Genomic DNA, 22,513 nt, shown 5'->3' on the forward strand with positions numbered 1-22,513 from the left:
AAGTTGTAAAGTTTGTTTTCTACATGACAACTTGTACTTCTCATTGTTGCAAAGGGTCCACCTGTATCCTTATTTAAACAACTTGTTTTTCCCCTTCCCCTCCACAAGTTATACCGACATCAAATACAGTGAAAGCAAGGCTTATACTGTGGGGGAGGGACATACAAAGCAACAAAGCAAACTGATATTATTAACCTAAGCAATTACATTTAGTACCATATATAAAGGACATAACCAACCCTCTGTTTCGATTGCAACATTTTTTACACTAGAAATTATATCATGAAAATTCACCACAATATAAGATAAAGGAGAACAAACATTGCTGTCTCTGCAAGTATAGAAAAGCATTCAGTGCATCCATGTATACTTATTTTTTATTGACTTTACACAGACATATGATGTTGTAAGGTAAATCATCCCAGAAGCCACATTTTAAAATAGAGAATATTGGAGTCTTTATTATAGAGTTAACAGGCTGCAGGCCACCAGTTGTTACAAAGACCTGCAGCATGCAAATACACATAACACAGCTAGGAAACATGCTGCACAAGAAAGAAAAAACAAAAACAATACCAACAAGCCAATTCAGCTCCAATGGAGAGCTGAACTGGGATGCCATGATGACTGGAGATGAGCCAGGACACAGGACACAGGACACGATCACAGAGACACACATGGCATAGAGTCCCGTGGCTAGGCTGGTCTGGGACTAAATAGGTTGGCACAGGGGGAAGATCCTCAGGAAATTCCCAGTGCCAGGCACTGGACTGACAGATTCATTACCTGGGAGGCAGGTGATGGGGGGGGGAGGGATTTCCTTCCCCCCCCCCATGAAGACAAGATGCCAGACCTGTAATCCACCATGTGGCCAATATGGTGCCAGCCAGACCTGACCTCCTTAATTCAATGATCTATCAGTCTTTTTGTTGTGTAATTGGCTACCTTTTAGGTATTTTTCAACTATGAATATCCTTAGTATTTTTTATGAAAAGCTGATTATAAACCTGATTAACAAACCTTGAAGAAGGCCTACATGACTGAGAGATAGTCATTTTCATGGGTTAATAAATTCAGTGTTAAAAAAGATGTTAGTTCCTGCTAAGTAGATCTGTAGATATAGTGCTTATTCTAAAATTGAAAATGGAATAGTAAAATGCCAGCAGTAATACTGTTACTATTCTGCTGTCATTTTTAAGGCAATCAGGTATTTAGGGGAATAAACATATTGATCAAGAACAAAATAAAATAGAAAAATTTGTTATCTATATGGGAAAAAATGAAAATTGAATCTCTATTTTATACCATACACAAAAATTATTTTTAAGTTTATTAAAGACAATGTGTGAAAAAATTATAAAGCTTTCAAAGACAGCAACAGAAAAAAAATATCTATGATCTCTGTCCGGGCAGGAAAGGATCTCTAAACAAACAAACAAACAAAAAACAGTCCTAGGAAAGGTTGAATGTAGAGCTAGACGGGAGTTAAGAAGTTAGATTCACCAAAAGTGTTATAAGTAGCTTCGAATGTCTGCACACCTTTCCAAATATCTCTTGTTTGCACGGAGGCAAGGAGGCAGGGGAGGATGGAGTAGTGCTGTCTCTAGTTGAGAACCACTGGTGGAAGAGCAGCTATGGTTTACGATTCAACAAAGGAAGGCTGACTTAAAGATTTAATTTTTCTATTCCCTATTGGGCCTAAAGCATGTCCATTCCAAAAATCAGAAAAAGAGTGAAAAAGCAACTTACAAACCACAAGAATTAATTACAGTGAAACCATATACTGGATAAAAGATTAATATTTAGAATAGCAAACTCTTACAAATCACAAAGAAAACATGAAATGTAGCTGGTCATACACTTGTACTCCTAGTGTTCATGGCTGGCACAGGAGGATCACAAATTTGAGGTCAGCCCAGGGTACATAGTGAGACTGCATCAAAATCAGTAAAGTAAGAAAAGCAAAGTTGTGAATCATACAACCTAAAATCTTCTGCGGAAGCTCACTCAAAGCAAATCCTCTAGTGTTCATATAAGCCTGGGAATCAGCCTAGGTCTCTGGGAGAAGTATGTGTTCCGTTAGTAGGGTATGTGGCACAGAGTAAAACAATTAAGCCAGGCACTAGTGGCTCATGCCTGTAATCCTAAACTACTCAAAAGGCTGATATTTTAAGATTTCAGTTCAAAGCCAGCCTGGGCAAGAAAGTTCACAAGACTCTTATCTCTAATAAACTACTCAGTAAAAGCTGAAAGTGGCACTGTGGCTCAAGTGGTAGAGTGCTAGCCTTGAGCAAAAGAAGCTCAGGGACCAAGTTCAGGCCCAGATTTCAAGTCCCAGGACCAGCAAAAAAAAAAACCAAAAACACCAATGAATTATAGATACCTCAGGGACAGAATGTTAAGCTAAATAGCATGTCACTGGGGAATAATTTCATTTATATAAAGATCAAAAAGTTGCATTACTAAGAGTATAGCTTTTTAGAGGTTCATTTGCCTATTGGAAAAGCATAGGAGAAAACAAGGTAAAAATAAGAATTCAGTAGCCTGTCCTCAAAGAGCAAGACACAGACATGTTATCAATTCAAACTGGAAAGTGGCAGAGAGCTCAAAAATGTCACTTTCTCTCACTGTACCATCAGTATCTTAGTTTTGTGGTATCAATATTAATGTCACAGCTCTTTTTCCATATTCATTTAATAAAGCCAGTATAAGAAATGTAAACACAATCAGGCAACATCAATATGGGTAGTCGTAATTGGGAAATTTTTCAGATTTCAAGTCTCTAATCCAAAACATATATAATTTTTCCATGGGATATGGCATTCCTGGATTGTCTTAACTCTACAACTGCCAGATTAAATTTGCAGGTAGAGGATCTGTATGTTGAAATCTTGAATTACTTTTTAAGGAGTTTTGGATATTCTTGCACTTTAGTGCCCACTTTGCTCCTTCCCTCCTTCCCTGCTACCACACCCTAGCCTTGACCCCTTCATGTGCAATGCTGGAAAATCTCAACTAGAAATAATGTCAGCTCACAAAAGTAGGGGACCTTGTAAGCAAAAGCCATTAATCTCATGATTTAAAAACTGAACAGCTGGGTGCTGGTGGCTCATGCCTGTAATCCTAGCTACTCAGGAGGCTGAGGATCACGGTTTAAAGCCTGCTGGAACAGGACTGGCAGACTCTAATCTCCAGTAAACCACCAAAAAACTGGAAGTGGCCCTGTGGCTCTAGTGGTAGAGTGCTAACCTTGAGCTGAAGAGCTGAGGGGCACACCCAGGCCCAGAGTTCAAGCCCACGACTGGAAAAAAAAGAAAAAGAAAAGAAGTGAACAACCTCTGTGTGTGTATGGCATAACTTTCAGACTACAGCTAAAACTTCCTATATGCACTGTGTCTAACTCAGTGCTAGGTACTTGATGAAGGAGGCAGCTTTTTGTGCATCTTCTGCTGCATCTGTGCTGAACTACCTGAAAAAGTGGGTAAACAGAGCCCCCAAATGAGGAGACCATTCTTGATGACAATGTGAAATAGAGATAGAGCTTGTGAGAACATAGCAAGTGGCAACTCTTAAGTATTGGGGATGAGCTGAGACATACTTACAAAGCAAACTTGTTACTTCAGACTTGTAATCACCCCTCCCTCTATTTCAGAGAGCCATTTCAAAAGCAGCAGTTTAAATTCCATCCATCCATCCCTCTATGTATCTTTCTAATGAAATAGAAAAGAATCCTCTACTTTCGTTTATATTTAAAATTAGGCCTGCAACTAAAAACCCTAACTTAGTCCATGGAACCCTTGTAAATATTGAATATACAAAACATTTATCTAAACAGCAAGTTGAGCTTGGCCATTGTCAGTATGTTTGCAATGAGTTAATACAGTAGAGAGAATTTATTGTGAGCTTTGTGTGCTGTTTACATTTATCTTGAAAGAGGTTTTCCCTAAGATGATTAAATTAAAAGACTGATATTTGAGTGGGAAATACAGGGTTTCAAGTCTGAGCCAAGTGCTGATGATCCATGCCTATAGACCTAGTTACTTGAGGGAGGGGAGGCCTAAAAATAGGAAGATCATGGTTTGAGGCCTCTTCTCAACCCAAAGCTGGGTGTATGGCTATCATCCCTAGCTACATGGAAGCTGAGATTGGGAGGATCATGGTCCCAGGCTAGTCTCAGAAGAAGAATTCATATTCTATGTCCATGGAAGGGAAGCTGACACGTGGTGTGTGCATATGATTCTGTGATGATGGGAAGCCTAAAACAAGGAGATCATGGCCTATGTTCATATATACCTGAATGAGAGGGGAAACTATGTCATAAAATAACCAGCAAAAATCAAGACTAACAGTGACATTGCTCTATCCTAGGAAGGTATAAATATGTGAGTTCAAACTTGAAGTATTGCTAGAGCAAGATTATCTTAATATTAAAAATTCATATTATTATTGTCTACAAATAAGAGCAGGAAGGTATTTTTAAAATTCTCTTTTACAAGTTTATACTCCCACCAACAATGCAGTAGGGTTCCCTTCTGGCCACATCCCCTCCAGCATCTGTTGTTTAATTAGAGTTCTTGATTATAGCCATTCTAACTGGGGTGAAGTGGAATCTCAATGTTGTTTTGATTTGAATTTCTTTTATGGCTAGAAAGGTTGAGCATTTCTTCATGTGTCTATGGGCCATTCTTATTTCCTCTTCAGAGAAGTTTCTCTTTAATCTTTAGCCCACTTATTTATAGGGCAGTTGTTTCTTTGAGTATTTGTTGTTGGGGGATTTAATTTTTTGAGTTCCAAGTATATTTTAGATATGAGACCCTTGTCCATTGTATGGCTAGTAAAGATCTTCTCTGAATCCGTGGGCTTTCTATTAATCTTGCTAGCTATGTCCTTTGCCATGCAGAAGCTCTGCAGCTTCATGCAATCCCATTTGTCCAACCTTTCTTTGATTTGTTGTGTTCCTGGGTCTCTATTAAGAAAATTTCAGCCTGTGCCAAGGAGCCCTAGGGTTTCTCCTATTCCTTCCTGTAATACTTTGAGGGTGACTCCAAGGTCTTTGATCCATTTGGAGTTGATTCTGGTGCAGGGTGATATATAAGGATCTAGCTTTAGTTTTCTACAGGAGAATAACCAATTTTGCCAGCACCATTTATTGAAGAGGCTGTCTTTCTTCCATTCTATTTTTTTAGCTCCCTTATTGAAGATTAGGTGACTATAGGTCTATGAGTTCATTTCTTGGTCTTCTGTTCTATTCCATTGGTCCTCAGGTCTGTTCTTGTGCCAGTACCAAGCTGTTTTGATTACTATGACTTTGTAGTAGAGTTTGAAATTTGGTATTGATATTCCTCCAGCATTGTTCATTTTGTTAAGGATCATTTTTGTTATTTGGGGTTTTTTATTGTTCCATTTTATTTACCTCTTTATTGTTTTGCATCTAGTGCTCATACTTTTTTTTGGGGGGGGGTGGTCCGGTCGTGGAGCCTGACCTCTGGGCCTGGGCACTGTCCCTCAGCTCTTCACCTCAAGGCTAGCGCTCTACCACTTGAGTCACAGCGCCACTTCCAGCTTTTGCTTATGTGGTGCTGAGGAATCGAACCCAGGGCCTCATGCATGCAAGGCAAGCGCTCTACCACTGAGCCACCTTCCCAGCCCCTAGTGTTAGTACTTGCTATACACCAAACACTGTCTGAGGAGTTTATACATGTGAGTCAGTGTTCAGAGTCTTCATGCTTAGCCTTTACACTATGACCTACTCAAAAAGCTACCAAGTAGTGAAAAGCAGATTCAAACTCACAATGTTGCTTTAGAATCTGAACAAAATTGTGATTTCTTTTTATTGTTTTTACAATTAGAACTTTCTGTTCCTTTTCTTCAGAGAGCAAGATAGATTTCATGGATAAAATGGGTAGCTTTGAAGGTTAGATTCTGAATCTAACATTTATGTTGGGTGACATTTAGCAGTTTATATAAATTTTCTACATCTTAGTTATCATCTCTAATATGGTAATGATACTTTCTGCTGTATCATTCATTAGGATTAAGTAATGTGATCATTGGGAAGTACCAGACACACTACTTAATATATAACATATGTCCCTACTATGTCCTTGTCTAGATAACATGGTGGTAGCAAATTGTGATGGCTGTGAATCCACTGGAGGCAGAGTAGTATAATGCCTCACAGAAACAGCTTGGTTGTCTTCAGTACTCCCACTTCTCACCCACTGGAGAGTGAGGCATAAGTACCTGGGCTTTGAAGAGCTTTCCTGGTAATGCACACATTAAATGTTGAAATCCCTGTTTATACTGGAGTCAAGCTGTCAAGTAGTATAAGTTTGACTGTTGGCTTTGCTTAGTAAGAGCTGAGTGTCCTTGAGCAGTTGCTTTAGCTATTTCATTTCCTAATAGCACTTGCAGCCAAACCTTCCTTATTGAGGTGGTTTTGAGAGCCTTCAGAGAGCCTTCAATTTGGCATGTGTACGTTTGGTTATTTATTGCTAGTACTAGAACTGAACTCAAGTCAATGCTCTGAACTCAGGGCATTGTGATCTCAATGAGCTTTCTTGGTCATGATTGGGACTTTACCACTTGATCCGTACCTCTAGTCTAGCATCTTTGCTAGTTACTTGGAGAGAATGTCACAGACTTCCCTCCTCAGGCTGGCTTTGATCATGATCTTCTGGGTCTCAGCCTCCTGAGTAGTTAGGATTATAGGTATGAGCCAATAGTACCTGTCTCTATTCTAATATTTATGATGGTCATTTGTGTACATTTCCTATAGTTGCTTTCACATGTTTCTATTATTAGTGGATTTGTTTTCTTTAACTTCTAGAGGTCAGAATGCCCAAGTAGATCTCATTGAGCTAAGATATCTTTAGGCCATGTTCCTTTCTGGAGGTTCTAGTGGAAAGTTTGTGTATCTGCCTTGTCCAGTTTCCAGATGCCGTCCCATTTCTGGGCTCTTATTCCCTCCCATCTTCAAAGATAGTGTTAACCAGTCAAGTTTTCCCCATATTACTTCTGACATTAATACTTTTGCTTTTTTCAAGAACTTTGAGATTATATCAAGCCTATTCAAGTAACCTCTATAATATTTTTATTTTAAAGCTAACTACTTATTTTCATTTCTTCTGTAACCTTGGTTTCCCTTCTCCATGTAACTTGAAGTGTTGACAAGTTCCAGGGTCAGGTGGGGTAAGGGTCAGAGGATGAATGCTACCTACAACAACCACAAGCCTCAAATGGATAGCTTGTACTGAACAGTTTTATTACTACTTCTCTCCTATAAAGATGTGTCCCTGCCTTTTTCCTTCACTTTTTCCTGTTCTTTCCTCTTTCTTGTTCTTAAGTCTGCCTCAGTGCCAGCATTTGCCTCACACTCAATTAAGAAAATAGACATACAAGGGGGAAACTAAAGATTTTCTTTTTTTTATTAATAAGTTTTTGTGAAAATACCGTACAGAGGGGTTACAATTACATGAGCAAGGTAATGAGTACATTTCTTATCAAGCATAGTTGCCTCCTCCTTTGTTTCCCCTTACCTATCCCTGTCTATCCATAGCTACATTTTTACCTGAATGTAAGACTCTACTAAAATGAAGGGAAAATATGCCTTGTATCATTACATTCACCAACCCTTTTTATTTTTTGTCAGTCATGGGGCTTGAACTCAGGGCCTGGACGCTGTCCCTGAATTCTTCTGCTCAAGACTAGTGCTCTACCACTTTGAGACACAGCACCACTTCCAGTTTTCTGGCAATTTCCTGCCTAGGCCTTGATCATCAGATCTTAGCCTCCTAAGTAGCTAGTATTACATGTGTGAGCTTACATTCTCCCAACCTTAGAAAGAAATCCCTCTTTTAAACTACTCTGTTTTCCTTAGCTCCATCTACTGACTAGCTCCCTCTGAAACCTATTTGTGTTACCTAGTTCCTCAAGCAGAAATGTGGAGCTCCATCTCTGCTTTCCACATTAGGTCTGTAACGTTTTTGCATCTTCTATATCTTTCACTCCATTACCACCATTACATTGTAAGCCACCAGCCTGTCTTACCTGGACCACTGCCATACCTCTGGCTTGTGTTCCATCTCTGCATGTGCCTGTGTCCTCTGCTACACCGTCCTACTACTGAGAGGCCTATTAGAAACATAACTGGACATTCTGCTCTCCCTTATATAACCTGTGAATTAAAAAAATACTACATTAGGATAAAACTTTGAAGATTAAAATGTGAAAACTGTCATACTCCTACCTCACTGTGTTCTAGCAATCATGATTGTCAAGTGTGCAGTGTACTCTTGGGCTGTGGAATCTTCCCACATATCTAGAATCTCACCCTCTGCTGGCTTTCTTTTCCCTCATCACAGCCTTCTTATATCTGTATGACTTATCCTAATCTGAGAACTTTGACAGTTATCTTTTCCCAGAACTAGTTCATTGCCTTCAAGGTGGTGGAGTATTTTTGTTTGTTTTTTTGCTCTAATTATCACTATAATAATCAGTGTGCTAGACATCAGAAGAACTTCTTCATGGGAAATTGAAAATAGAGGTTAATTCCATCTTGCAGATATTGCTACAGACCATAAATCATGATTTTACTGGAAGAAAAGGTAGAATCTGTTTGCATTTCTGCATATGAGTTTACTGTTAGAGTCTGCAGTCTCACCTGTGTCACTTTTGTGTACTGTGTGGAATAACTGACTTCCCCAGTGTTCTTGCCAAGACCTTTGCATCAGATCCATAATCTAGTTGGTAATGGATGAGAGAGTGTGCTTTTGGTATGGTTGCTTTGTGTATCTTGAAATGTCACTTCCTCAGTTTTGTAGCAACTTCTCTTGATTACTTGAGACTTTACTAATATGTCTTTATGTATCTTATGTTACAGACTATTCAGACTATGAAGACAGTTCCCTAGAATTTTTGGAAAGGTGCTCTTCTCCACTAACTCGATCTTCTGGGAGTTCTGTGGCTCCACGAAGCATGTTTACGGAGAAAACTACAACTTATCAGTACCCAAGGGCCATTCTGTCCGTTGACCTTAGTGGTGAAAGTATGTGTAAACATGTAATGGTTAAAATGAAATTAAGATTCCTAAATGTGGAGCTGAAAATAAACCTATTTCACTGAATGACCACTCACATAAGACCCAGTTTACAAAGTTGTTACTTAATAGAAAAATCTCAATATTAAAAAATTTGAGCTACATTCTAATTTATGTAAAGATTGGTTTGGTGGTGGGAAAAGATGTTATAAAATTAATATCAATACCCACTATAATTCCATTCTCCTATTTGTGTTTTTAATATATTCTTACATTTTTCTCTACCAACTTATAAAGTACAATTCTTACCCACATTTTACAGATTAAACAGAGTTGTTAGGTTAAGTAGCCTATAGCTTCTTTATTATGAGAGTTAAGATTCACACTCCAAAGATAATACTTTCCTACCAATATTGTCATAATCTTAGAAATGTACTTTGAGCTGGTAGTTCACACCTATAATTCTAGCTTACTCAGGTGGCTGAGATCTGAGGATTGAGGTTGGAAGCCAGCCTGGGCAGGAAAGTCCATGAAACTCTTTTCTCCAATAAACAACTCAGAAAAAGCCAGAAGTAGCACTGTGGCTCAAGTAGTAGAGCACCAGCCTTGAGCACAAAGAAGCTCAGGGATAGTACCTAGGCCCTGAGTTCTAGACCCAAGACTGGCAAAAAAAGAAGAAAAGAAAATGTACTTTAAATTGCCACTCACAGATATTTCTATAACAGATCTGGGATTATAGTCTGGTTAGTATGTAAATCAGACACAAGAATTACACACCTTTACAAAAACAAAAGACTTTGTCAGGCTGATAAGGGCCTAGAGTTGGAATCCATCAAATGGTTCTTGGGAGTCTAGCCATCAGGCTATATCGCAGTGGAAGGAATTAGGTACTCTTCCATTTCTCATACTGTGTACAATAGGAGCAGAGATTCTCTCAGCTTTGAACACCGAGGGAAAGCTTGAGAGCAGAACTCTAATGCAGTACAGACCAGAGTCAGGAAATGAGGAAGAAAGGACTAGGTCTTCATCTTTGGGAAAGCCCTAGAATCTTCCTGGGCTGGGCTTACTCTTTTCTTTGCCCTTCTGAGTTCTTGCGATGGAAGATTATAGCTTCTGTTTTATTTTGCACTATTACTGCATGCTCTCTTCCAGGACTAACTCATCCCTGAGATCACTAAAGGGAAGAATGTTTTCTTTACTGTGAAACACATTGCACTTTTGAAATTAAATTTTTTTTTTTGGGGGGGGGTCTGGTCGTGGGGCCCGAACTCTGGGCCTAGGCGCTGTCCCTCAGCTCTTCAGCTCAAGGCTAGCGCTCTACCACTTGAGCCACAGCGCCACTTCCGGCTTTTTTCTTTTTGCCTATGTGGTGCCGAAGAATCGAACCCAGGGCCTCAGGCATGCAAGGCAAGTGCTCTACCACTGAGCCACCTTCCCAGCCTCTGAAATTTTAATTTTTGTAAGTTCGAGGTGAGCGGGGAAAAGATTAACAAAAAGTCTCTTGCTTCCCTCTGTTCTCTTTTTCTAAGAGACACTCCTCCCCACTTTTCCCCATTTGGCCACTGGTTCTTAATTGAACCAAGTGGTCTGTGTTATGGTTCCTTTAAAATACAGCAGTCCTGTGTCCTACCACAGAACACAATTAATTGACATTTCTGTGGAGATCTTGTCAAGATACAGCTTCTATGTGATTCTGTGGCATTGCCTTAAGAACATTCATAGTATTGGACTATATCTGGGCTAGCCACAGGGCTAGAGTAAGAATGCTTGAGACAGTGAAAAGAGTCATACATATACATCCTTGATTCTTTCTTGTCTTGGCTCTGCCCTTCTGACCAAGTGCTAGAGTAGGAGAAAGAAAAATGTTAGAAGGAAAAAAGTTAGCATGTATCAAACCAGCCAACGAACTCATCTAAGCACATTTCCTGTATCTTCCCTCAGAATTGCTTATTTCTAACATGTACCCAGGTGATGTTAAGGTTGTTGAATTTGAGAGTCATTTTGAGAATGCTGGCTAGGAAATTGGTAATGATAGTTTAGGAGATAGGGCTAGAGGTTCAAAAGTACCAGTGTCCTAGTGATACCCAATTAGAGCCTTGTCCCTATAGTAAGAATATTCTTGATTTACTTTTCAGGTATAACTTTTAACCCAGTGACCAATTTTCTCAGCTCCCAAAACTTAGCCAGTGGTTGTGAGTTATATGTGTGCTTATATTCTAAAATCTTATTCATACACTTAATTCCTTCCAGTGATATAGTTTTAATTAAGTCCAGCATTGTATATGACTGTCATTCACTTAATATCACATATATGTTGCAACAGTTTCTAAAACTGTTTATCTACTGCACATGTTCACAGCTGTAATCCCATCTATTTGGGAGGTGGAAATTAGTAGAATTATAGTTCAAGGCCAGCCTGCACAAAAATAAGACCCATTTCAAACAACAAATAAGTGTGATGCTTGATAATGGCTGTCCCAGATTTGTGGGAAATACAGGTTGGAGAATCATCATAGTCTGAGGCTAGCCTTGAGCAAAAACATGAGGCTATTTGGAAAACTACCTAAAGCAAAAGTTGCTTGAAAGTATGAATCAAATGGTAGAGTGCCTGCCTAACAAGTACAGAGCCCTGAGTTCAAGCCCCAGTATTGCCTAAAAAATAAAAAATGAATATTTTATCAATATTCTAATCTACTCTTTTATTTTTTTTTTTTGGATCCGGTCATGGGGCCTGAACTCTGGGCCTGGGCGCTGCCCCTCAGCTCTTCAGCTCAAGGCTAGCACTCTACCAGTTGAGCCACAGCACCACTTCCGGCTTTTTTCTTTTTGCTTATGTGGTGCTGAGGAATCGAACCCAGGGCATCAGGCATGCAAGGCAAGCGCTCTACCACTGAGCCACCTTCCCAGCCCCTAATCTACTCTTTTAAAACATAAACTTGTAGTAAGAAAATCCCAAGAGAAAATACTAGTTTTGGATTTAAGCCAGCAAGATTATTGATTGATGAAAATTTCAAAATAAATATAATATTTGGAATATTAGGAGAATTTTCTGTATACACGTGGTTTACTTCTGATTCTTTGACTATTTAAAGGCATTTTGCTACCATTATCTCATTTCTACTGCCTTTATCCAACATATCCTAAGACATCAATGAGGATATTTTTCTTCAAAACATTAATTTTTTTATTTTTTTATTTTATTTTTTGGGTCCAGTTGTGGGGCCTGAACTCTGGGCTTGGGCGCTGTCCCTTAGCTCTTCAGCTCAAGGCTAGCACTCTTCCACTTGAGCCACAGCACCACTTCTGGCTTTTTTCTTTTTGCTTATGTGGTGCCGAGGAATGGAACCCAGGGCCTCTTGCATGCAAGGCAAGCGCTCTACCACTGAGCCACCTTCCCAGCCCCCAAAACATAAATTTTAATAAGTCAAAACTAAAGCATTGGAAAACACTGAGTCCTAGAAACTGATAGAAGGAATACTAAGAAATACTATGTTTTATTTTTGGTGGTGTAGGGGATTGAGATTGTCTCAGTGTACTAAATGAACATCTACTGAAGGATTATGTCAGCTCTATAGTCAATATTTAAAATATAAATAACATAATCTTCCGTAGTTTAAATGATGCCAATTTATATCTAATCTGATTAAATCTAAAAACTTTGTCTCATCTTCCTTACCTCTTCCACTCATACTGTGGATGACTAATATATGCCAAGCCTCTTTTTGAGCACTTAGCATGCAGTTTATCAAAATTAAAGTGTTAAAAAAAAACTCCTTAGGGAACCCCTGGCCCTGGGATAAGAGTACTGATGAATTAAGAACAAATATTATGAGTCTGTTATATTTAAAAAGAATGAGGCTGTCAGTATTTAGTTGGCTTTTATACTACCTGGCAGTGTTACTCATTCAACTTATGAATCTCCTATTGAAAGTGCTCAGTCAGTGCCTGGTGTATATGTTGTGGTGGTGTTTGCTCCTACTGGTGCTCTTCATATTATAGTAAGTATTATGTCCTAGGTAAGCTCTTTCACTTCTTTGAAGTTGTTAATCTCTGCAGCCAGAAAAGTGCTACTATTTGCGAATGATTGATCATAAGGAAAACATTTGTGAAAGTTTACAGGAAATACAGATTTTAATAGTTCCTAAAGCACTAGCCATAATCTATGTAACTTAGTGTTCATTACAATGATGTATGCACTAGGATAGAAAAGAGAATTACCTAAGCCTCTGTTTGTTTCTCTGGAGACATATTTTATTAGCATCAGTCTTCCCCCTGTTAAAATGATTAATACTTTACAGTCACTCTTCATAGCTCCTCTCTTTCTGAAAAATGACATAAGAAATGGAAAACTGTACTGAGTGTCCTTTCCATGTATCTTCTAGACTTATCAGATATGGAGTTCCTAGATGACTCTTCAACAGAGAGTTTGCTTCTGAGTGGGGATGAGTACAATCAGGATTTTGATTCAACCAATTTTGAGGAATCTCAGGATGAAGATGATGCTCTTAATGAAATTGTACGATGTATTTGTGAAATGGATGAAGAGAATGGCTTCATGATCCAGGTAGTCCCAGATTATTTCAGTGCTCAGCAGGTGCATCTGATGCCCTCCCCTTTGTACTAGCCATCACATCAAAGCCACAACTTTTAGATTGCTACAGGGTATTTAGATTGAGGCCTCCATGATGAAATTCTTAGACATAAAATGGGCCAACCTTTACTTGTAAGAGTGAAATCACAGTATCTGATCCATGTTGTGCAACAATTTGTATATAGTCACCCTCCAGTGAGCGGAAATTGAAAAAGTTGTTTTCTCAAAGAAAGGAAAACTTGTTGTAAGGGTTAACATCCTTCCCTTGCAGGAAAGGCATCTCTAGTTAAAAAAAAAGGGGGGGGGGAACTAACTTGTGTTTTGGAATGACAAAGTGGAAGATTTGGAGATACTGGTTACAGGAATAAAGAAAAGGTAATCTTGTTTGTTAGAGGTGTTCTCAGATAAGGGAACTGCAGATCAGCTAGCAAATAGACTTTAAGAGGTCATTTCTATAGGCAACAGTTCAATGCTTTAAGAAAACATGATGATAAAGTGTTTTTAAGAGAATGTGGTATTTTAAAAACAGTGGTTACCACAGAAATCAATAGAGGAGGGGAATTCTGGCATTTTATAACCTAAGTAATTTATTAAAGCACATCTTAAATCATGACTTGCTTTTGTTATTTGCATAGGAGTTGAACTGTCAGTGTCAAGAAAGCAAGCCAGCTAATTAGAAGGCAGGGCGTTGACCCTTGCTGGGGAGTGGGGACCCATTGCAGACAACACCGTATGTGTCTTCTGTTCTCTGGCAGTGTGAAGAGTGTCTGTGCTGGCAGCACAGCGTGTGCATGGGGCTGCTGGAGGAGAGCATTCCGGAGCAGTATATCTGCTATATCTGCCGAGACCCTCCAGGTAGGCTCTCGGCGCTGGGCTGTATATTTTGTATGTACTGATGGCTGGTGATATTCAAGACCCACCACAGAAGGCAGTGCTACTTCTTGCTTCACTTTTTTTTTTTTACTACAAATACGTTCTCACTGTTATAGTTTTATATTAATGACTTAAACAAACAAATATTCACTAAGCATTAATGTACCAATACAGTCACCTCTCATTACTGAAAGAGAAAATGTGGTTTTTTTCCTGTCAAAGAACTAGCTTTTGTCTATCTCTGTGTAGTAGTTTCAACTAAGCTTATTTATGGTGATTTGAAAGGACTGGTAGTCTACACTTGTATTCTCCTGATATGATTTTAAAGAAGTTTCTGGTAGTGCTACATATCCAACTCATTTCAGATCAGTGATAATCATAGAATATCTTATGCTACTGGCACTGAACGCTGTGTGCTGTGGGTCGAGGGGAAGCAGTAGTCATAGCTGACTGAGGTAGAACAAGATTATTGACTTCTGGTCTATTGTGTCTTCTCCATGCCTAGAGAATCATTAAGAAGCAAGTTTCTTACATATAATTTCTGCCAAAAAACAGAAAACAAGTTATTTCTAATAAAAGACAAATTGATTGTATACCTATGAAAGAAAAACAAGAAAAAAATAGAAGCAAGGGAAGCTTCTGACCTTGTAGACACTTGTTCCTTCAGTCACCAGCATATATTGTAGAAATATGCTATTCACTGTGCTTATTCGGTAAAAAAAAAAAGTGGACACTTATCCAGTAGCATTTGTGGATACTTTTTATTTGCCCCCTATTGTGGAAAAGTGAATGATTCAAACGAACTATGCCCCATAGTAGGGACACAGACACAGAGCTTCTAATGGTAATAGGATCTAATTTGTGTTTCACACTGAGTCTGTTGGATGATAGAGGATCCTGTGAAATCATAGCCATGTAAATGAGGTTCCTATTTGCTCGACTCCATTTCATCTGAAGACATAGTACTTAAAGAAGAAACCCTGTAATTTTTGTTCAGCCTTTTTAGCATTTTAGAAGACAAGTGACTGATAAACTGAAAGCAAGAATCAGTTTCCTTTGCAGGTCTGTCTGCCTCTGATCACATCCTAAATGGAGCTGTTCCTCCTTAAGTAGGCTGACATATGGGACATGTGGAAGGATCCTTTTCTCAGCATTGCTCCATCCAACATTGTCTTACTTTGGTTGTAAATGCACTGGTAGCTTCAAAACTCGCTTTACTCTCTGAGAAGCAGTGCAAGGGAGACCTGAACAAGTAGCATCCTTTGTGACTTTAATGTCAACTTCATTACAGGTCAGAGGTGGAGTGCAAAATACCGTTATGATAAGGACTGGTTGAATAATGGGAGAATGTGCGGGTTATCATTTTTAAAAGAAAATTACTCTCATCTCAATGCCAAAAAGATAGTTTCCACACATCATCTGCTTGCTGATGTGTATGGTGTGACAGAAGTGCTGCACGGGTTACAGCTGAAGATCGGAATTCTAAAGTAAGTGAAGGGCTGGGGAGGGCCATGTGTTCATACACATTTGGATAAAAATCAACTAGACATAAATACGAAAACAAAAATATTTAAAGTGGCATTTGAAGACCTAGTGTTGATATTTCTACTTTTCAAAAGGGCAGATGAGTTAATTTTTAAATGACTAGGTTTGCCAGCTTGTAGCCATTAGGTGACCATGGTTAAAGATTGATAACACATCTACCAGTTTAGTTCTAGTCTTATATACTCACCAGGTACAGAAAATTAGGTGTAGTTGCTGTGGTGAGCCTGTGTCTTCTGTGATGAGGAAACAAGAGGGATTCTAGAAAAAGTGGATATTTTCTTTGTTAGGTAGATTCAATCCTGGGGACCAATTGCATTTAGTCCCAAACACATTTCCCTTGAAGAAAATGTAGAGCAAGCCTTCGTTTACTATGATATCAAAATGTTACTCCAGGCTTTGCTTGTAATTCCTGATAATGCCTAACCATAATAACTTCTTATTTATAATCCAGGCTACTTGGGGTGGATCCAGGTTTGAGGTCAGTTAGCCAAAAAGTTAGCAAGATTCAACAAACAAAGCCAGGCATGGTGGTTCAAATCCATAATTCTGGCTATGTGGGAAGCATTGAGATCTGAGGCCAACCCAGGCAAAAAGATACATTGCACTTTATGAGAAATAACCTAAAGCCTGAAGAGATGGAATTATAGATCAAGTTGTAGAGTGTTTGCCTTGAAAATTTAAGACCCTAAATTCAAACCTCAGTACCAACAAAAATACAAATAAAAAATGAAAAGTTCTTCACAAGATTTTCTTCCTTTGAACTCCCCCATCCAGAAGCTTGGCCTTTTTCCCTCCTGTCTGCTTTCCTGAGTCTCCACATTGTTCCCTTGAAGTTGTTGTCTCCCTCTCCTTTGTTCCCTCCTCCCAGAAGTGCTGTCTCAGCCCTTCAATCCCCTGGGGCTCCAGTCTTTTGCTTTTCCAATATATTCTTTATTCAGTTGCCAGTATGATTTTAGTGAAAGATAGATATGAGATTATTTCTTTTAGTATCATAGTCTTCCTGTTGTCTAGTGAACAAAGTCTGAGCTCTCTAGCATGCACTCTGTGTCCTATCATAAGTATTTTGCTGCCACACCTTCCCTCCTAAACATTTTCCTCAAATGTCCAGCTATAGCAATGCATGAGGCATGCTTTCTTGTAAGACAGGATTTTACTCAAAGCCATGCATACCCTTCCACTATTGGCTTAACTAGCAGATAAATTTGCATTGCCTCTTGCCCAACTAAATGTGACCTGGCTAGTTGGGAAGTTCCGTGCATACTGAGAGTGCACTCAGCTTTTTTATTGCCTGTCTCCTCCAGGTGAACCACAGATTTCTTCTAGCATTTTATCCCTAGTTTGCTATATTAAGAGTAAGTACTTAAGAACTGGTTAAGTGAAATTTGTTTTCGTTGTATAGATTTCTTTGTTAAAAGGCCATGTAAGCTGGGTACTCGTGGCTCACACCTTTGATTCTAGTTACTCAGGAGAGATCTGAAGATGGTTCAAAGCTAGCCCAGGCAAAAATCGTCCTTCCAATTAACCAAAGAGCCAGAAGTGGAGGCTTGGCTCAAGTGGTAGAACATTAACCATAATAGAAAAAAAAAAAAATCAAAACAAAACAGGGGAGGGCCAGGTGCCAGTGGCTTACACCTTTAATCCTAGTTACTCAGGAGGCCGAGATATAAGGATCACGACTGAAAGCCAGCCTGGGCAGAAAAGTCTGTGAAACTCTTTAAACTACTGAGAAAAAGCTGGAAGTGGCATTGTGGTTTAAGTGGTAGAATGTTAGCCTTGAGCATAAAGGGGCTCGGACAGTGCTCAGGCCTTGAGTTCAAGCCCTAGGATCAGCAAAACAAAAACAAAACAGAAAAAAACAAGTGGAGGAGAAGGCAAGTTCCTGGGTTCAAATCCCAATACTGGTCAAAAAACAAAAACAAAATAGGCCATGTAAATGCTAAGACCTAAAGGAATGGCTTAATATATCAGTTCTTTTTTAAAAATGATTAAAACCCAATTTATCTTCCTTCTAGTTATCAGTACGAGTTTCTCTGCATTTATTATTATACTAAGAATATTTTAGCTTCATCATTTCTGCCTGTGTGCCTACAGGCCTTCCTTATATTAATATTTGTAGTAGTAATAGGCATTATTATGGATACTTCATGAAACTGGTGTTTTGTGGAGATTTGAATTAATCCTTACAATAATCAGTAAAAATAAACCTTGCTTTAAGGTAAATAGTTAAGCAGCTTCTATCACCTATCGTTGCTCCTCAGAGGGAATAGCAATATTTACTTGCTGCATTATTAAAATCCATCTTTTTTACTACCATTCCTTCTACTGATTGAGAATTTTAAATGAGCATTTTCTAGTTAATTATTAAATTATTAGAGATGGTGACTTAAATGGTAAAATGATGGCTTTGCATAAAAAAAGGCAAGCAAGTACACAAAGCCCTGAGTTCAAGCTCCAGTATTAGCACAAAAAGAAAAAATAATTTATTCGAGAGCCAGATGTGGTGGCATGCACATATAATCCTTGCACTAGAGATGATGCAGCAGGAAGATCGTAAGTTCGAGTCTGGTCTGAGCTGTATATCAAGAGCTACATGTCAAGTGCTGATGCTGATGATAATAGTACAAGAGTCTAAAAGGGGACACAGTGGAAGAAGAATGAGGAAACAAGAGGCTATTGGAAGATAAAGAGGATAGAAATGTATTACACACACACACACACACAAACACACGAAAATGACTTAATGAAAACCACACACACACACACACACACACACACACAAATGACTTAATGAAAACCACCAAACATTGTTTGAAAAAGTGGAGGATGGATAGGACAAATGAACTGATCAAATGATCTTGCTCAAAATCACTAGACATCTATGAAATCATCACAGTGGAACCTCATTGTACTGTTAATGTATGTTAATAAAAGTAGTTAATCTGGAACTGGGCGCCTGTGGCACATGCCTGTAATAGTAGCTACTCAGGAGGCTGAGGTCTAAGGATCGTGGTTCAAAGCCAGCCTGGGCAGGAAAGTCCAGTTTAATCTCCAATAATCCACCAGAAAACCAGAAGTGGTACTGTGGCTCAAGTGGTAGAGTGCTCACCTTGAGCTAAAGAGCTCAAGGACAGTGCCCAGGCCGAGTTCAAGCCCTATGACCAACAACAACAAAAATTAATCTGGGGAACAAAAGACTATGTCTCAAAAGCAAATCTAAAAGATAATTTATAATTTCAGAAAAAATGCATGATTAGTACTAGAAGAAAAATAATTTGACTCAAATTTAGGCGGTACTAATATACAAACATTATTGAGCCTTTAGAAAGGTTTATGGGGATGTGAGGGCAATCTGGCTGCTACATCTGTCACCCCAGTGATCTCCAGAGTTGATTTGGCTGATCTGGCTGGTGAGGCGAGTGTCCCCTTCCTCCCTCACCACTCCATGTGCATCCCTCCCAAAGCTGAGTGCTCTGTCAAAGAGGACGACTGTCCCTCCTAGAGGTGGACTGGTCTTTGCTCAGAGGTATACGAGTAGCTGTGCTCCCCTGCTAGAACCTCCAAACAAACTCTCAAGAAAAGTTTATGCTTCTCAAATACCTTTATTCACTTAAGCTCTGATAGAGTCATGCTTTTTCTCTTAGTTAAGAGTTGTCATGACTGCTCAGTTAAGTGCACAGTATTGTGCTCACTTGTTTAGTGAGGATGAGTTAAATAGACATTACCATAGACCCACACCATGGTAAGGTGTGAATAGTATACTCCCTTTGGAAGCCAGTTATACAGTACAATTAGAAATACATTCTGCTCAGCAGTTCCAAATCTATAAATGTATTTGGGTGCGTGCAAGCAGATATGCCTATCATTGGGCAATTGGTTAGCTAAATCAGATGGGTAAGTAATAAGTACCATTCGGCCACTTCAGTATAAGTAAGGGAAAGCTGTATGTACTTGGTGGTAAGGTGTCCATAATATGTATATATATATATATATATATATATATATATGAAAGGGGCAGATTGTAGTAGTCCCAACTGTATAAGAAAGCATGTATGCTCATCTATTCAAAAGTAATTTTATGTATATACAAATGTCTGGACTATCATACCTCATTAATGATTGCCATGCAGGAGGAGAGGTTTGATTTCTCTCTGTCTATACTTGGAATTTTTTTTTTTGTCAGTCGTGGGGCTTGAACTCTGGGCTTAGGCACTATCCCTGCACTCTTCAGCTCAAGGTGAGCTCTCTATCGCTTGAGCCACAACACCACTTCCAGTTTTCTAGTGGTTTATTGGAGATAAGAGTCTCACGGACTTTCCTGCCCCGGCTTGCTTTCAACTGCCATCTCAGATCTCAGCCTCCTGAGTAGCTAGGATTACAGGTGTGAGCCACAGGCGTCTGGCTTATACTTGGAATTCTTTTATCACAAGTTTTTGCTTTTTCATTGAGTAAATATCTTTAAATTTCACACGTAAATATTTTTGTATCATACAATATAAAAGTTATAGAAAATATAAGTATGATGTGACAACATTAATGATCAATAGAAGTCATTATTGCTCTTGTGGGTATTATTTCTTTAAAATTGAGAGAATCTGATTTTGGATGAAACACTGGAGTGAGTTAGCTTAAAGAAAATCTTTTCTCTTGTCATGGCTCCTAACCTCCTACTAACTTGGACTTGAAATTTATTATGGTCTTAAGTTTGTACCAGGTTTGTTTTTTTTTTATTTATGTTTTCCTTTACTTCTCTTTCTTCACTTTTGTTTTAAGGAATAAACATCATCCTGACCTTCACCTGTGGGCTTGTTCTGGGAAACGAAAGGACCAAGATCAAATAATAGCTGGAGTGGAGAAAAAAATCACAGTTCAAGACACAGCTAATTTAGAAGAAAAGAAACATGTACAAAACCATAAAGAGCCACCTCGTTTTCCCTTGAGAATGGAAGGAACTTACATAACAAGCGAGCACAGCTATCAAAAGCCACAAAGTTTTGGTCAGGACCACAAATCTCTTGTAGATCCTGGGAGCTCTGATGACGATGTTAGCAGTTTTGAAGAAGAGCAAGAATTCTACCTGGGAGCTGCAAGACATTCCCAGTATTCAGCAAAAGAGCATGGAATGTCAGAAAAGGTAAAACAGGTTCATCTGGAACAACAGATGGAAAGTATATAATACTAAACTGCATGAAGCAGTACTTGTAAAAGACACATATTCTTTGTTCTGCTCGAAAATTCCATCCATTTAAACATTAGTTATACCTAATTCAGAATTGGTATAATTAAAAAAATGGTTACACTAATAAAAGTTTGAATTTTATGAGCATACTTAAATGCCTCTAAAACTAGTGAGGTACCTTGTATTCCAGATGAAAGTGTCTATGTGAAAGAATATGAAAATAAGTATGGTTATAATAATGCCTTTTTAATGTATTTTAGACAACATAACACTTTATCTTTTAAATAACAGCATATTTGTAAGTGCACGTTAATTCCAGTATGTAAGAAGCTGAATTTCTTGTGCATATTGAATATCTGTAAATATTGTTTCCTATTTGTTGAGATTACCTTTGATAAGTTACGTCTTTTATTTTCTATTGATTTTCAATTACCATGGCCACTTTAAAATTATTTTCCAAGTAATTGTTACAGGTAAGGATATAACAATTTGAAAAGCTGTTATGAAAGTTGTTTCAAATATTTGTTGTCAAATTAGTATACCTCCAATGATTTATTTAATGCAAATGCAAGTTCTCTGTATGTGTGTAGCAGCGTGTGTGTGTGTGTGTGTGTGTGTGTGTGTTTTGTCAGCTGTGGGGCTCGAACTCTGGGCCTGGGTGTTGTGCCTGAGCTGAAGTCTTCAGCTCAAAGATAGCACTCTACAACTTGAGCCACAGCACCATTTCCAGTTTTCTGTTGGTTCATTGAAGGTAAGAGTCTCACAGACGTTCCTCCCCAGGCTGTCTGTGAACTATGATCTCAACCTCCTGAGTAGCTAGAATGACAGGCATAAGCTTGCACAGCTTGCACTCTTGAAGCTTTTAGACTACTTAGATACTTTAGATACTTACCATATCTTCTTGATGTAACTACAAGAGTAAAGTCCACTCTTTTGTGAACTAGACTTTGTATTGGTATTCAACAGTTCTTTTGTTTTTCCATTACTTGGCCCTTACTTCATTAATGTTACCAGTTGAAATTACTTGAAGAAGGAAATGTTCCAAATTGGCCCATTAGAGCAAAATAGGATTATTGACTTAATTCATCAAGTATCATTGAAACACATACGCTTTGTAGAGAGAGAAATGTACTTTAAAGGACCACTGCATGTAATTTGATTATGTACCTGAACTTTTCTTTAAAGACATCCTTAGGAATCAAATTGTATTGCACAGATTATAGTAGGTAATGAGGTTTTTTAATGTACCTTTCCCTGTTGACATTGCTTTTCAACCAATTTAGTATGTTTT

At 38.6% G+C, this 22,513-nt stretch overlaps 1 protein-coding gene across 1 annotated transcript in view; it reads left to right on the forward strand.

Moving 5' to 3' along the window:
• Positions 1 to 22,513, forward strand: part of Phf20l1 (PHD finger protein 20-like 1) — an 86,196-nt gene that overhangs the window by 58,089 nt on the left and 5,594 nt on the right. Inside the window, exons 15-19 of the mRNA XM_013025171.1 lie at positions 8,882 to 9,046; positions 13,420 to 13,601; positions 14,384 to 14,483; positions 15,793 to 15,988; positions 20,817 to 21,177. Of these exons, the coding sequence (XP_012880625.1) occupies positions 8,882 to 9,046; positions 13,420 to 13,601; positions 14,384 to 14,483; positions 15,793 to 15,988; positions 20,817 to 21,177 (1,004 nt within the window). The remainder of the gene's footprint in view (positions 1 to 8,881; positions 9,047 to 13,419; positions 13,602 to 14,383; positions 14,484 to 15,792; positions 15,989 to 20,816; positions 21,178 to 22,513) is intronic.

The sequence above is a fragment of the Dipodomys ordii genome, unplaced genomic scaffold, assembly GCF_000151885.1.
Source record: "Dipodomys ordii isolate 6190 unplaced genomic scaffold, Dord_2.0 Scaffold82, whole genome shotgun sequence".
Classification (NCBI taxonomy): domain Eukaryota; kingdom Metazoa; phylum Chordata; class Mammalia; order Rodentia; family Heteromyidae; genus Dipodomys; species Dipodomys ordii.